The 13,686-nt window shown below is 39.5% G+C and overlaps 1 protein-coding gene across 15 annotated transcripts in view; it reads left to right on the top strand.

The window, feature by feature from the left end:
• Positions 1–13,686, top strand: part of KLHL13 (kelch like family member 13) — a 120,209-nt gene that overhangs the window by 25,302 nt on the left and 81,221 nt on the right. For 7 of the 15 annotated variants that reach the window (XM_078854295.1, XM_078854293.1, XM_078854294.1 and 4 more), the window contains one exon: positions 7,111–7,182. The exons of 4 other annotated variants lie outside the window; for them this stretch is intronic. In XM_078854295.1, coding sequence (XP_078710421.1) covers positions 7,111–7,182 — 72 coding nt within the window. Of the gene's footprint in view, positions 1–6,037; positions 6,070–7,108; positions 7,183–13,686 lie in introns of those variants that run through there. 4 more of the 15 variants (XM_078854296.1, XM_073358548.1, XM_073358539.1 and 1 more) reach the window with 2 other exon arrangements.

Consider the following 13,686-nt stretch of genomic DNA (forward strand, 5'->3'; position numbering starts at 1 on the left):
AGGATTTACATTTGACTTCAGAACAGAATACCCTCTGTAAGAGAAAAGGGTCTAAATCTTTATATACTACTATCATGCTGTCAGAGTGCTCAGCCATCAACTTACAGCTCTTGTCATGTTTTCAATTATTTGTACAGGGTTTTGGAAATATAAAGTGCTGCATTAATAGTTACCAATTGCCCGCGTTTGTGATTCTTGCCTGTGATATGTTAACATGGCTTTCCTGGTTCTGATATAAGAATGAGAAGCTAAAAACAATCTTTTTTGTAAAAGTACTTTGGCTTTACTCTATTTCTGATTTTTAAATCACTGTTACTAATTAAATGACCATTGTAATTGAAGAAGAAAGAGACTTTGAGTTCATCTACTTTTTTAAAGGCAGACTATATAGCAGCTTGAAAAATCTACTAGCTCTGGCAAGTGGGACTCTTGAATCTTCAAACTCTGCAGAATCAAACCTTTCATTAAAAAATAAAAAAATCTAGCCCTTAAATATGAAAAGTGGACGCCAATGCAGCTCAGTATTCTTCAACCTGCAGGGAGCCCCATTGTTCAGTTATTACAGTAGTGTTTGGAGATTTCAGCTGCTGTTTGATCTCACTCTCATGGGCATTGTACAAACAAAATGAAAAGACGGTTTCTGCCTCCAGGAGTTTACAAACCAAGTATAAGATAAGAGAGAACAGGTGGAGGTGGGGGAGGAGGCCATTATAACTATAATAAGCAGCGATAACAGCACACCAGCTGCCAATCCGTTAAGTGTCTTGTAAGCAGGCACCACAGCCTAGGTGACTTATGGTGGGATGTGAAGAAGAATAATGTAATGCATTTATGGAGTTTTAAAGGGAGCTCCTCCCATATATAAGGGGTTGTATGGGTGAAAGCATGACAATGCTTGTTGGACAGTTTGACTAATGGAAAATAAAGGCTGACATCACTGGTGTGGCAGAAGAGGGCGTAGATGACTCCATACCATGTAAGAAATAGGGCAGAGCTAAGCCCTAAGAGACTAAATACAGACTACAAATAGTTCATTCTTCATGTGGTGGAAGAGGAGGCGCCAGTGGAGGGATACACAGAATGAGGCTTATAGTGCATGAGATGACAATCCAGGAAGATGTTTGCACCAGTGTTTAAATGAATTTAAGGGCAGAGCGGCAATGTGACATTTGTCCAGACCAGAAAGGAGTTTTCAGTAGTCAACTGAAATAGATCAAATTTAGCTGTGTGGAAGTCAAAGAAACATGGCTTTTAGGGTTGCCAACTTTCTAATTTCTGAAAACTGGAACCTTGTGCCGCCACTTCCCCCAACACTCCACCGCTGCTTTGCCATCCCCCTCCAAGGCCCTGTCCCTGCTTGCTCCTCTCCCCTCAAGGCCCTGCACTCTGCCCTCTCCTTCCTGGTCACTGCTCTCCCCTATTCTCCTTCCTCATTGCTCAAGAGAGTATGTGACTTAAAAAATGCAAGTTATTTATGATCCAACATGGCTTATGTGAAAGTCGCAATTATTTTTCAGTGACACATGAAGAATTTTGGCATTCGCCAAAACTCAAGAATATCTTAGAGTTGAGAATTAGATACAGGGTTGATATAAGTTTATTTATCTGATTTATCTCATGGTAGCTAAGACACTGATCTTTGAGACTAACTCCTAACAGGTAAGGATGATGGAGAAAATATTCACAGTTCCTTTTGAATACTTTATGGTAAAAAAAGGCTTTGGTGTATTGTTGGCCTCCATTTGAACAGAAGTAGCAGTCTCCTGCGTGCCAGTTGAAATTTTTCTTACAGCCCGAAGGGTATGCCTGCATAGAAGTCCTGGTGTGTAGACCTATCCAAATTAGCTGTATCTAACTAGCTGGGTACCACAATGTGGACTTCAACTCGGGCTGTACAAGTGTGCCTGGACCCCTGGATAATTACATAAGGTAGATGTCTACAGTGCATATTATTGGCAGTGTATAGGGTACATGTAGCTATGTGTTACAGTGAAAAGCAAGTTATGCCCACACTGCGGGGTATAACTACACACATGAATGAAAGGCTTCAGCAGTGAGTAGCTGCTGGAGCCTTTCTTCTGCTAGAGCCTTTCCCTGCATTGGGGAAGGACTGTGGCAGCAGGACGCTACACTGCTAAAAATAGCTGTGTGGACAGAGGAGACATTGCTTGTGCTTGTAGAGAGATGTGTAGGGCACATAACCACAGGGTTCAGGCATGTCTTTACTTGCCTAAACAGTGCCTCACTGTGATGGGTTGGATCACAGAAACCCTCTTGAGAACTGCCAACTGATGTTCCGAGACTACTTCTGCCCCTGCTTTTGCGCCCCGGCAACTTGGGACTTCAGTGCCCTGCCTGGTTTGAGCCAGACCCGCTAGCCTGCTGCAAACCCAGACCCAGGTCTGAACCACATCCCCTTACAGCTGTAGGCTTAATTGAAAGCAGCTTAAGAAGTGTTTCTGTCTTTAACACTCAGATGCCCAACTCCCAATGGGGTCCAAACCCCAAATAAATCCTGTTTATTTTGTGTAAAGCTTATACAGGGTAAACTCATAAACTGTTGGCCCTCTATAACACTGATAGAGAGGTATGCACAGGGTTAATTAATAAGTAAAAAGTGATTTTATTAAGTACAGAAAGTAGGTTTTAAGTGGTTCCAAGTAATAGCAGACAGAACAAAGTGAATTACCAAGTAAAATAAAATAAAACATGCAAGTCTATGCCTAATACAGTAAGAAAACTGAATACAAATAAAACCTCATCCTCAGAGGAGTTCCAGTAAGCTTCCTTTTACAGACTGCTCTCCTTCTATTCTGGGTTCAGCAATCACTCACACCCCCTGTAGTTACTGTCCTTTGTTCCAGTTTCTTTCAGGTATCCTTGGGAGTGGAGAGGCTATCTCTTGAGCCAGCTGAAGACAAAATGGAGGGGTCTCCCATGGCCTTAAATAGACTTTCTCTTGTGGGTGGAGACCCCTCTCTTCCCCTGTGTAGAATTCCAGCTACAAGATGGAGTTTGAGTCACATGGGCAAGTCACATGACTCAGAACTTACAGGTAGCAGCCATGGTTCACATGCTATCTTGAACAGCCACATGTAGACTTCTTATGTGGGTTGGAGCCTTACAAGATCCATTGTCCATTAAGTGCTTCTTGATTGGGCACTTAATTTGCACATTCCTTTCTCAAGAAGCTGATGAAATGCTTTATTAAGGCTACTTAAAAATCAAGCAAGTAAACAGCCAATATTCATAACTTCGAATACAAAAAGGGTACATGCATACAAATAGGATGAATAGATTCAGTAGATCATAACCTTTACAGAGATGTGTTACATGGCATATGTAGCCTCAAACATATTCCAGTTATGTCATATACATTCATTAGCATATTTCCATTAGGCTTTATGGAGTGCACTGTCACGCTCACCATATACACTGCTATTTGTACCTGTGCTAGGCGGACATGGTTTGTATGTAGTCTGCGTGCTGCCGTAAGAGGCTTGCAGTATAGACGTGTAGGCAGCTGGGTTGTGCTGAAGCCCTGGCTTACAACTAGGTGGGATGTGTGTACACGAGCCACAGTCGCATCACGAGGTGCAGGCATACCCTAAGAGTTGGGGAGGGGGAGAAATTAATGCTCTTGTAGTACTAATCACAGAATTGTCCCATCAAGAATTCAGAATAAAGCCTGAACTAATCCCTCCCTCCCCTGCCACCTGGGATTCTCTCATCTCTGCAGCATTTAAGTGTTATCACAAGTTATCTCACTTTAATAAATTGAGCTAACTGGTATTTAAACCTTTCCAAAAATTGAGTTTTTTGCCTCTTGCCAGTAGGGAATTTCACCCAGTTAGCCTTGCACATTAGTAAACATTGATTATTAGTTTAAAGACACAGATTTTTGCCCTATTTATTAGGTCACTTAAATTTTGAGGCATCATTTATTCAATCTAGAGAGTATAAACCATGTTTAATGTTTCACTTACAACATTTTCAACAGAATGCAAAGTGTTTCACAAGCATACATTGAAATATAAGTTTCTCTGAAGTATATAAGCATCTGGATTAAAATTTACAACTTGGGTGTTAGTAAAAGTCAACCATTTATTTAGTTACCTAATTTTCAGAAGTTCTGAGTGTCCAGAATTGCCACTGAAGTTGCAGGGAGGTGACTTTGGGCGCTGACAACCTCTGAACGTTTTTGGTGTTTTACACAATTGCACTCAAGTTTAAAACAAATTTGGCCTATAAACATTTAATATCGGAAAACTGAGGGTACGTTCCTGAAGGCCACACAGTGACTCAATGATAGAGGCAGTTGTAGACCAACTGAGTTGACTTTTAGTCTCCTGCTGTAACCAGTACTATTATTCCTCTGTGGTAAATTGTATTAGGGCTTACTTAGAAAGAAGTTGGTTGTTGGAAAAGTGGCAAAACTAGGTATCTCCATCAATTTTTGGAGGCTTTTTAGCCAGCTGAATTACTTACCTAATGGTATCACATGCATGATTAAATGTAAATTCTGCTGGTTGTTGCAAGAGAGCTAGATACATTTGGGAGGAGAGTGAAGAAAGGCTTTCATTCTGCTGTTTTTACTCATAGCTTGTAGGTTTAAAATGTTATGAATTGAATACTAAAAATCACATTTACATACTAAAATTTTTATTTCCTCTACCCTTAAACCATACAATATCCTGGACTACATGAATTTGTCTAAAAAAAAAAAAAATCCAGTCAACTTTTAATTAGCTGCCAGTTTACTGGCAAATACTTTTTTTTCTAATTTCTGGTCTTCTGCCGTACAGTTGTGCATGCAGTATTTCAAGTTAGTATGGGGAGGTGGTAGATGCTGATTGCATCATACTTCTTATTGCACTGGGAGTAAAGTAACTGGGGGGGAAAATGTGTGGGTTTTTAACAAGTGTATTCAATCTCGGGTATTTTTTAAAAGGTGCAGAGATAAAGGATTTGGCTAAAATCCATACTCTGACACTTTGTTTGGAAATAGACCTCTGCTAACAACCAGATTAAAAATCAGTATTCCTTTTGATATTAAATCTTTAGAAAATTATCTAAACTTTGAGAAATTCTCAATCTTTGATGAAGTGAGCTGTAGCTCACGAAAGCTTATGCTCAAATAAATTTGTTCGTCTCTAAGGTGCCACAAGTATTCCTTTTCTTTCAGTCGTCTACAGTTTATTTGCTTGTCTTGCAAAAAAACAAATCACACAGGTGTCTGATTTATTTGTTAACTTTATATGCTGCTAATTGATTCTGCAAACACCATGTGAGTAGTCCTGGTGAGTTCAGTGGTACTCCTCACATTGTTACTCACATGCATGAGAATCTGTAAGGTCATGGAGTAAGATTAAATTTAGCTCTTCCATTATAAACTTGCATTTCCAAAGTTTAGTTAGTTTTTTGTTTTGAAATAAGCAGTGCAAGATATTAGCTGAAGAGTGATATTTCTTGGCTTGGATAAAAATGTTTGTCCTTTATTGATAAAGTTACCAACTTGTATTCTAAAAAAAGGTATTTAAAATCTACAAGGGGTTGGGTCTTCATTTGTATTCTTGCATTGAAACTTGATGCGGTGAGCTGTATCCCACCCAGGATATTGTACATAATGTGCACGAGAAAGGCACAAATTGTATTGTAAATACAAATAAAGTTAGCACTTGATGATCTGATGTTAAAGTTGCCCAGTAACTTTTTTAGGAACACATTAATATTTAAAGGAGTACTTGTGGCACCTTAGAGACTAACAAATTTATTTGAGCATAAGCTTTCGTGAGCTACAGCTCACTTCATCGGATGCATTCAGTGAATGCATCTGAAAGCTTATGCTCAAATAAATTTGTTAGTCTCTAAGGTGCCACAAGTACTCCTTTTCTTTTTGCGAATACAGACTAACATGGCTGCTACTCTAAAACCTGTCATTAATATTTAAGTATTATGTTCTAGAGATCAGTGTAATTTTAAATACCAAACATATATTTTTGTACATAAAATTCTATACTTTTTTTGTATCCCACAGATCAAGGAAGCTCTAATAATTGAAAAAGTTAGGTAAATATTTAAATGGTACAAAAATAATTGTGGATCTGATTACCAAAACCCTGACTTCAAAGTTACAGCTGACTCACAGCTTAAACTGAAAACATTTTTAAAGTTCCATAACAGTAATAAAGGAGTGACATGGCTCTTTTTTTCTGTTTTGCACAATTTTAATGAAAGCCCTTTCTGCAGCTCAAAGATTCTGTTAGGAGAGAATTCTTAAATGGATATTTAAAAACAATTTCATATAACGTGACTTTGTGCCCCAATTGCAATTTGTACAATGTGGTTTCAATTTTTGTCTTGTTTTTTAAATATTAAGATGAGGCAGTATATCCTTAATGACTTCCAAAAACATTTTTGCTACTTCATAGTTGACAGGGTGGAATGTGACCAAACAGGTTAACTGGTTTCTTAGCAGTCCTTTCTTGTTGCACACACAGGATCTAAATGCAGTACCTTGTAAAAAGTTGTTTGACTTCAGGTTTGCCAGAATGACAGTTATGCAGGCAGAATAGGTGAGGATTTGTGCTAAACTTGCTTAAATATCTTCTATACATTCAAATTTTGTGAATGAGATGAGGAGAACACAGTTCTAAGAAATGTGTCATGGGGGGATGACTATCTCTACTCTGGATTGGCAATTTATTTTTATAGTGTTTAGATATTTATACTTGAGACATTTTAGTTCATGAATAGTAATTTTATAGTTGTTTTGAGATATAGATAAATGGCTTTTTCAACAAGGTACTGAAAATAGTTTGTCAAAGACTGACAATTTCAAAAATATGTTCAAAAATAAAAAGGGAGGGGCAGTATGATGGCAATCAGCAATAAATTAATTATATAATGGACCTATTGTTCAGTCTGTCATTCTATTGTGCTTTTTCTTTCCATTTAAAACAAAAGCCACCTTTTCAAAATAAAACAATAGGTAGGCTTCATGAATTTTCAACAGTGACTGCATTTTTAATTCCCTCATGTTAAATACACTTTAGGGTAGCTGCTCTTTTTTAAAATTGCATGTTATATTTTATCTCATTTGGTCAACAGGGCAGTTACTAACCTTGACGGCATGGATCATTCTGTGCTCAGAGGGGAGATGTCAGCAGTGCTTCATGACAGGTATGTTTTTTATAAGTAGCTAAAATCAGGCAGTGCCTTCAGTGCATATTGTCAGGGTGGCTGCAATTTTTCTTAACCTTGAAAATCTATTCCTTTTTTCTTTCTGGAAAACTTCGAAGAAATCTGAAAAAAAAACCCCAAAACAGAACAACCCCCCCCCACAAAAATCAAATGTTTTGAGAAATAAAACATGCAACACATACTATGCTGCTCACTTCATTAGCTTATTTGTTCTTCAGAAATAGAGCACGTGATTTTTCCAAAATGAAACGCTTGCAGGTCTATAAGTAAAATGCAAGGAAACAGTTTGCCATCCCTCCCCAGTCTATCTAGTTAAGTGTACTGGTCTTTGTGTTCCTGACAAAGAGCAAGAGCAGATCCAAATCAGAATATGCTAAAGACACTTGATTGCTGGGCTGGCTGAAGAGGAATTCTGGTGTTTTTAAACAAAATTCGGGAAGTTAACTGTTACCCAACCTTTCTAGAGAAACCGATTCAGGGTAGGACTTCTGTTTATATACTAGGTTTCAGAGTAGCAGCCGTGTTAGTCTGTATTTGCAAAAAGAAAAGGAGTACTAGTGGCACCTTAGAGACTAACCAATTTATTTGAGCATAAGTTTTCGTGAGCTACAGCTCACTTCATTGGATGCATTCAGTGGAAAATACAGGGAGGAGATGTATATACACACAGAACACGAAAAAATGGGTACACACTGTAAGGAGAGTGATCACTTAAGATGAGCTACCAGCAGGAGAGCGGGGTGCGGAGGGGAAGGAGGAAACCTTTTGTAGTGATAATCAAGGTGGGCCATTTCTAGCAGTTGACAGGAATGTCCGAGAAGCAGTGGGGGGTGGGGGAAATAGTTTTACTTTGTGTAACGACACATCCACTCCCAGTCTCTATTCAAGCCTAAGTTAATTGTATCCAGTTTGCAAATTAATTCCAATTCAGCAGTCTCTCCTTGGATTCTGTTTTTGAAGTTTTTTTATTCTAATATTGCGACCTTCAGGTCTGAAATCGAGTGACCAGAGAGATTGAAGTGTTCTCCGACTGGTTTATGAATGTTACCATAGAATCATAGAATATCAGGGTTGGAAGGGACCCCAGAAGGTCATCTAGTCCAACCCCCTGCTCGAAGCAGGACCAATTCCCAGTTAAATCATCCCAGCCAGGGCTTTGTCAAGCCTGACCTTAAAAACCTCTAAGGAAGGAGATTCTACCACCTCCCTAGGTAACGCATTCCAGTGTTTCACCACCCTCTTAGTGAAAAAGTTTTTCCTAATATCCAATCTAAACCTCCCCCACTGCAACTTGAGACCATTACTCCTCGTTCTGTCATCTGCTACCATTGAGAACAGTCTAGAGCCATCCTCTTTGGAACCCCCTTTCAGGTAGTTGAAAGCAGCTATCAAATCCCCCCTCATTCTTCTCTTCTGCAGGCTAAACAATCCCAGCTCCCTCAGCCTCTCCTCATAACTCATGTGTTCCAGTCCCCTAATCATTTTTGTTGCCCTTCGCTGGACTCTCTCCAATTTATCCACATCCTTCTTGAAGTGTGGGGCCCAAAACTGGACACAGTACTCCAGATGAGGCCTCACCAGTGTCAAATAGAGGGGAACGATCACGTCCCTCGATGTGCAGGCAATGCCCCTACTTATAGATCCCAAAATGCCATTGGCCTTCTTGGCAACAAGGGCACATTGTTGACTCATATCCAGCTTCTCGTCCACTGTAACCCCTAGGTCCTTTTCTGCAGAACTGCTGCCTAGCCATTCGGTCCCTAGTCTACCACTCCTCCCCGTTTAGTATCATCTGCAAATTTTCTGAGAGTGCAATCCACACCATCCTCCAGATCATTTATGAAGATATTGAACAAAACCGGCCCCAGGACCGACCCTTGGGGCACTCCACTTGATACCGGCTGCCAACTAGACATGGAGCCATTGATCACTACCCGTTGAGCCCGACAATCTAGCCAGCTTTCTACCCACCTTATAGTGCATTCATCCAGCCCATACTTCCTTAACTTACTGACAAGAATACTGTGGGAGACCGTGTCAAAAGCTTTGCTAAAGTCAAGAAACAATACATCCACTGCTTTCCCTTCATCCACAGAACCAGTAATCTCATCATAAAAGGCGATTAGATTAGTCAGGCATGACCTTCCCTTGGTGAATCCATGCTGGCTGTTCCTGATCACTTTCCTCTCATGCAAGTGCTTCAGGATTGATTCTTTGAGGACCTGCTCCATGATTTTTCCAGGGACTGAGGTGAGGCTGACTGGCCTGTAGTTCCCAGGATCCTCCTTCTTCCCTTTTTTAAAGATTGGCACTACATTAGCCTTTTTCCAGTCATCCGGGACTTCCCCGGTTCGCCACGAGTTTTCAAAGATAATGGCCAATGGCTCTGCAATCACAGCCGCCAATTCCTTCAGCACTCTGGGATGCAACTCGTCCGGCCCCATTGGATTGGATGCAATTCATTGGATGCATTGGATTGAATGCATCCAATGAAGTGAGCTGTAGCTCACGAAAGCTTATGCTCAAATAAATTGGTTAGTCTCTAAGGTGCCACTAGTACTCCTTTTCTTTTTGCTTTATATACTAGAAGATGATAAACTCCAGATTGTTTTAGTAGCTGCATTTCAGCCTTTTCTTTCTGTTTTGAACTCTATCATAAACTCTGTTTGGGATCAGTCATGTTTTATATAATTGGAATGGTTCTAGAGTCCCTTATATAAAATCATAGAAATGTAGGCCTGGGAAGGGACTTCGAGAGGTCATCAAGACCATCCTCCTGCACTGAAGCAGAACGAAGTAAACCTTAAAGCATTCCTTAAAAGTGTTTATCCAACCTGTTCTTAATATCTCCAATGATGGGGATTCCACAGCCTCCTTTGGAAGCCTGTTCCAGAACAACTATCCTTGTGATAAGAGTTTTCTCTAATATTTAACCTACATCTCCCTTGGTGCAGATTAAGCACATTACTCCACCTAAGTTCAGTAGACATGGAGAACAACTTTATCATCCTCGTTATAACAGCTCTTAACATATTAAAAGACTTATCAGATTCTACCGCAGTCGTCTTTTCTCAAGACTAAACATACCAAGGTTTTTTTTTTAAAAACCTGATCTACAAGGAAAGGTTTTCTAAACCTTTCATCATTTTTGTTGCTCTCCTCTGGACTCTCTCCAGTTTGTCCACATCTTTCTTAAAGCATGGCACCTGGAATTGGACATAGTGCTCCTGCTTAAGGCCTCACTAGTGCCGAGTAGAGCGGGACAGCTACCTCCTGTGTCTTACATTTGACATTCCTGTTAATACATCACAGAATATTAGCCTTTTTCACAACTGCATCAAATTATTGACTCATATTCAACTTGTGATCCACTATAAACCCCAGATCCTTTTCAGCAGTATTACTGCCTACCAGTTATTCCCCATTTTGTAGTTGTCAGTTTTCCTTCCTAAGTGAAGTACTTCGCACTTGTCTTTATAGAATTTTATCTTGTTGATTTCAGACCAATTCTCAAATTTGCCAAGATAATTTTGAATACTAATCCTGTCCTCCAAAATGCTTGCAACACCTCCCCCAGCATGGTGTCATTCACAGAGTCTTATAAGCATACTCTCTGCTCCATTATCCAAGTCATTAGAAAAAATATTGAATAGTAATGAACCAAGGACAGACATACACCCTCTGAGTTTGACAGCCAGCCATTGATAATTACTCTTTGAGTATGGTCTTTTTACCAGTTGTGTGCCCACCTTATAGTAATTTCATATAGACCACATTTGCCTAATTTGCAGGACTGTGTCAAAGCCCTTACTAAAACCTTACTAAGAGATCTCGCTCCTACTGTTTCCCCCTATCCATTAGGCCAGTAACCCTGTTGGCTATTCCTTATAACCCTGTTATCCTCCATGTGCTTACAAATTGATTGTTTAATAATTTGCTCCAGTATCTTTCCACTTTTGGCTGACTGGTCTGTAATTTTCCAGATTCTCTTTGTTCCCCTTTTTAAAGATAGGTACAATGTTTGCCATTCTCCAGTCCTCTGAAACGTCATTCATCCTCCATGAGTTCTTCAAGATAATTACTAACGGTTTTGATATTGCTTCAGCTAGTTCCTTAAAATGTATGCTGTGTTTTGATCAGTTCTCCACATTGATTAGAAATGTCAATATACTTATTGCAAGTTGGATGCAGTGTAGAGAGAAATCTTCCACTGAGTGTTATTAAGAAGCTAGGACGTGAGTATACCTTTAATTAATCTTACCATGAAGCTGCTGGTAGCTGAAGAAGAAATTTCAAATTTAAGTGTTACTAATTCATCAGCACATTATAAATAGAGTGCAAAATACTCATACGTCAGTGTTCAATTATCAGGTTATGAAACATATACCTGTAAGAAAGGACATGAATAGACTGTTCAGAATGTAATAGTGGCTTCATCCCATTCCAGTATTACTTGGAAATAATCAAATAGATGTTTGTAAGTGACACTTTGTCTGCTTTGTTCTGTCGCTTAATCCTGACTTTTGGACTCTGGAGAAACCACAGTAAGTCAGGAAGTGCAAGCCTGTGCACTAGAGCAGTGCTACTCAAAGTGGTGGTCTGTGGACCGAGCCATCGGCTGCCGGTCTGTGCGCACGTTGGAAAAAAAAAATTGCCGGTCCCCCACATCAGATAGCTTGAGAAGCGCTGCGCTAGAGGGATACTTAACTGAAGAGTGGATGTACCAACCATACAACTGCAACTTTAGACTTGTTGTTAATTTTTTTTCATAACTCATTCTACTTTTTCTAAAAACAACTCATTATGGTGTTTTCAAATATTGACTATTTAGAATTGCATTATCCTTCCTATATTAATGCTTCATTTACCTCACATACTGAACTGTAATTAATCTATGCTTTCAATTTCCTACAGAGATACCTGTGAGGAGTTTTTTTAGTTGTTTCTAAATGTTCCAGTCTTCTTTGTATATCAGCATAACAATATTTCCTTTCAGTTTTCCTAGACTTGAAGTAATTGAGACAACTTGCCAGTCAGAGAGAATTTAGTATGCTTACAGGAATTATAGGTGCACTCTGTTTATATACAAACAAAATTCTCTGTCTTAGAAATATCAGCATGGAGGGATTATTCTAATAGACTGCAACTGTCACCCTTCAAAAAGTGGGATAAGCAGTATTTAAACTAGTTGTGGTTCTGGGAGCCACTACAGGGATCCTCCTATCATTTGTCTTCCATTGGAGGGGAAAAGGATGAGATCTGTTAGATATACTTGGAAAGCTTTACTTTGAAACATCCATTAAAAGGCAATGTATCATATACATGTATGTGGTATTCTAAATGATTTCTAAATGTGGTCTTCCAAGATTTGTAGCTTATAACAGGTACAATCCATTATCAGAAATGCTTAAAATTATTTATATGAGGTACACAACTAGAACAAGGGCATTTATTACATAATAGCCAGGTGAACTGTACCTTCGCGTGTGTGTGTGTGTGTATGTATGTATGTATATGTATAATGTGTGTATGTGTATATATATATAGAGCTGTGTTTTTTTCCTGATATTGGTGTTTCACAACCTGTCTGGAAAGAAAACTTCTATCACAATAACTATTGTGCCTCTTTCCACAGACTTCTTAATAGCAATATGTACAGCTCATTTGTTCAAACTGAAGTCAACTCAAAAAGTAAAGCAAAAAAAAGTCAATATAGTGATCTGATTTTCAATTTGTCGTCTTTTATATTCCAAATTAGGGGGCAAAACTTCTTTAACTAAATTGAAAGAATCAACTCCTTCAGCCAAAAACCTGTCAAAGAGGTGATGTCTTTGTTACAGGTTCCCCCCGGGCTGATGCCTGGAATTGGGGTACCACTGAGCCCTCTGACTCACCAGCCTGGGCTCCCTTTCACACTGTGCTGCTGTGACAAGCTGCAGACACGCTCCCGGTCTTACAGGGCCAACCTTACACTCACTGGGGCCCAGGAAAGAAAGCCGAAGCCCCACTGCATAGGATTGAAGCCCAGGTACCTGCATCCTGCCACCTGGGGCTGAAGCCTGACCAATGTAGCTTCGTGGTGGCCTGTGGCATGGGGCCACAGGCAATTGCCCTACTAATTTATAAAAAGTAGGTGACTGATAAAGGAAGCCAAAGGAATCAACGAAATATCAATGGCCAATAGAGTTAAAGATAAGGCATTTTTAAATAGGAACAAGAAAAATGCCAGATCAGGTATAGGCTCATTGTAAAGAGTGATGTAGGAAAAACAATGTTCAATAAGTGTGTGTTCTGTTGGAACAAAGGAGATTATATCCATCCCATATGAAGTGGATGTAATAAAAAGGTTACCATCTGTAACAAGGGAGGAAGTGGGGCAGCATCTGCTAAAATTAAACCTTTTTAAATGAACAGGCCTGGATAACGAACACCCAAGAGTCCTAAAGAAACTAGGTTAGGAGCCCTCTGATCACTAGTGTTAGT

The sequence above is a fragment of the Lepidochelys kempii genome, chromosome 9, assembly GCF_965140285.1.
Source record: "Lepidochelys kempii isolate rLepKem1 chromosome 9, rLepKem1.hap1, whole genome shotgun sequence".
Classification (NCBI taxonomy): Eukaryota; Metazoa; Chordata; order Testudines; family Cheloniidae; genus Lepidochelys; species Lepidochelys kempii.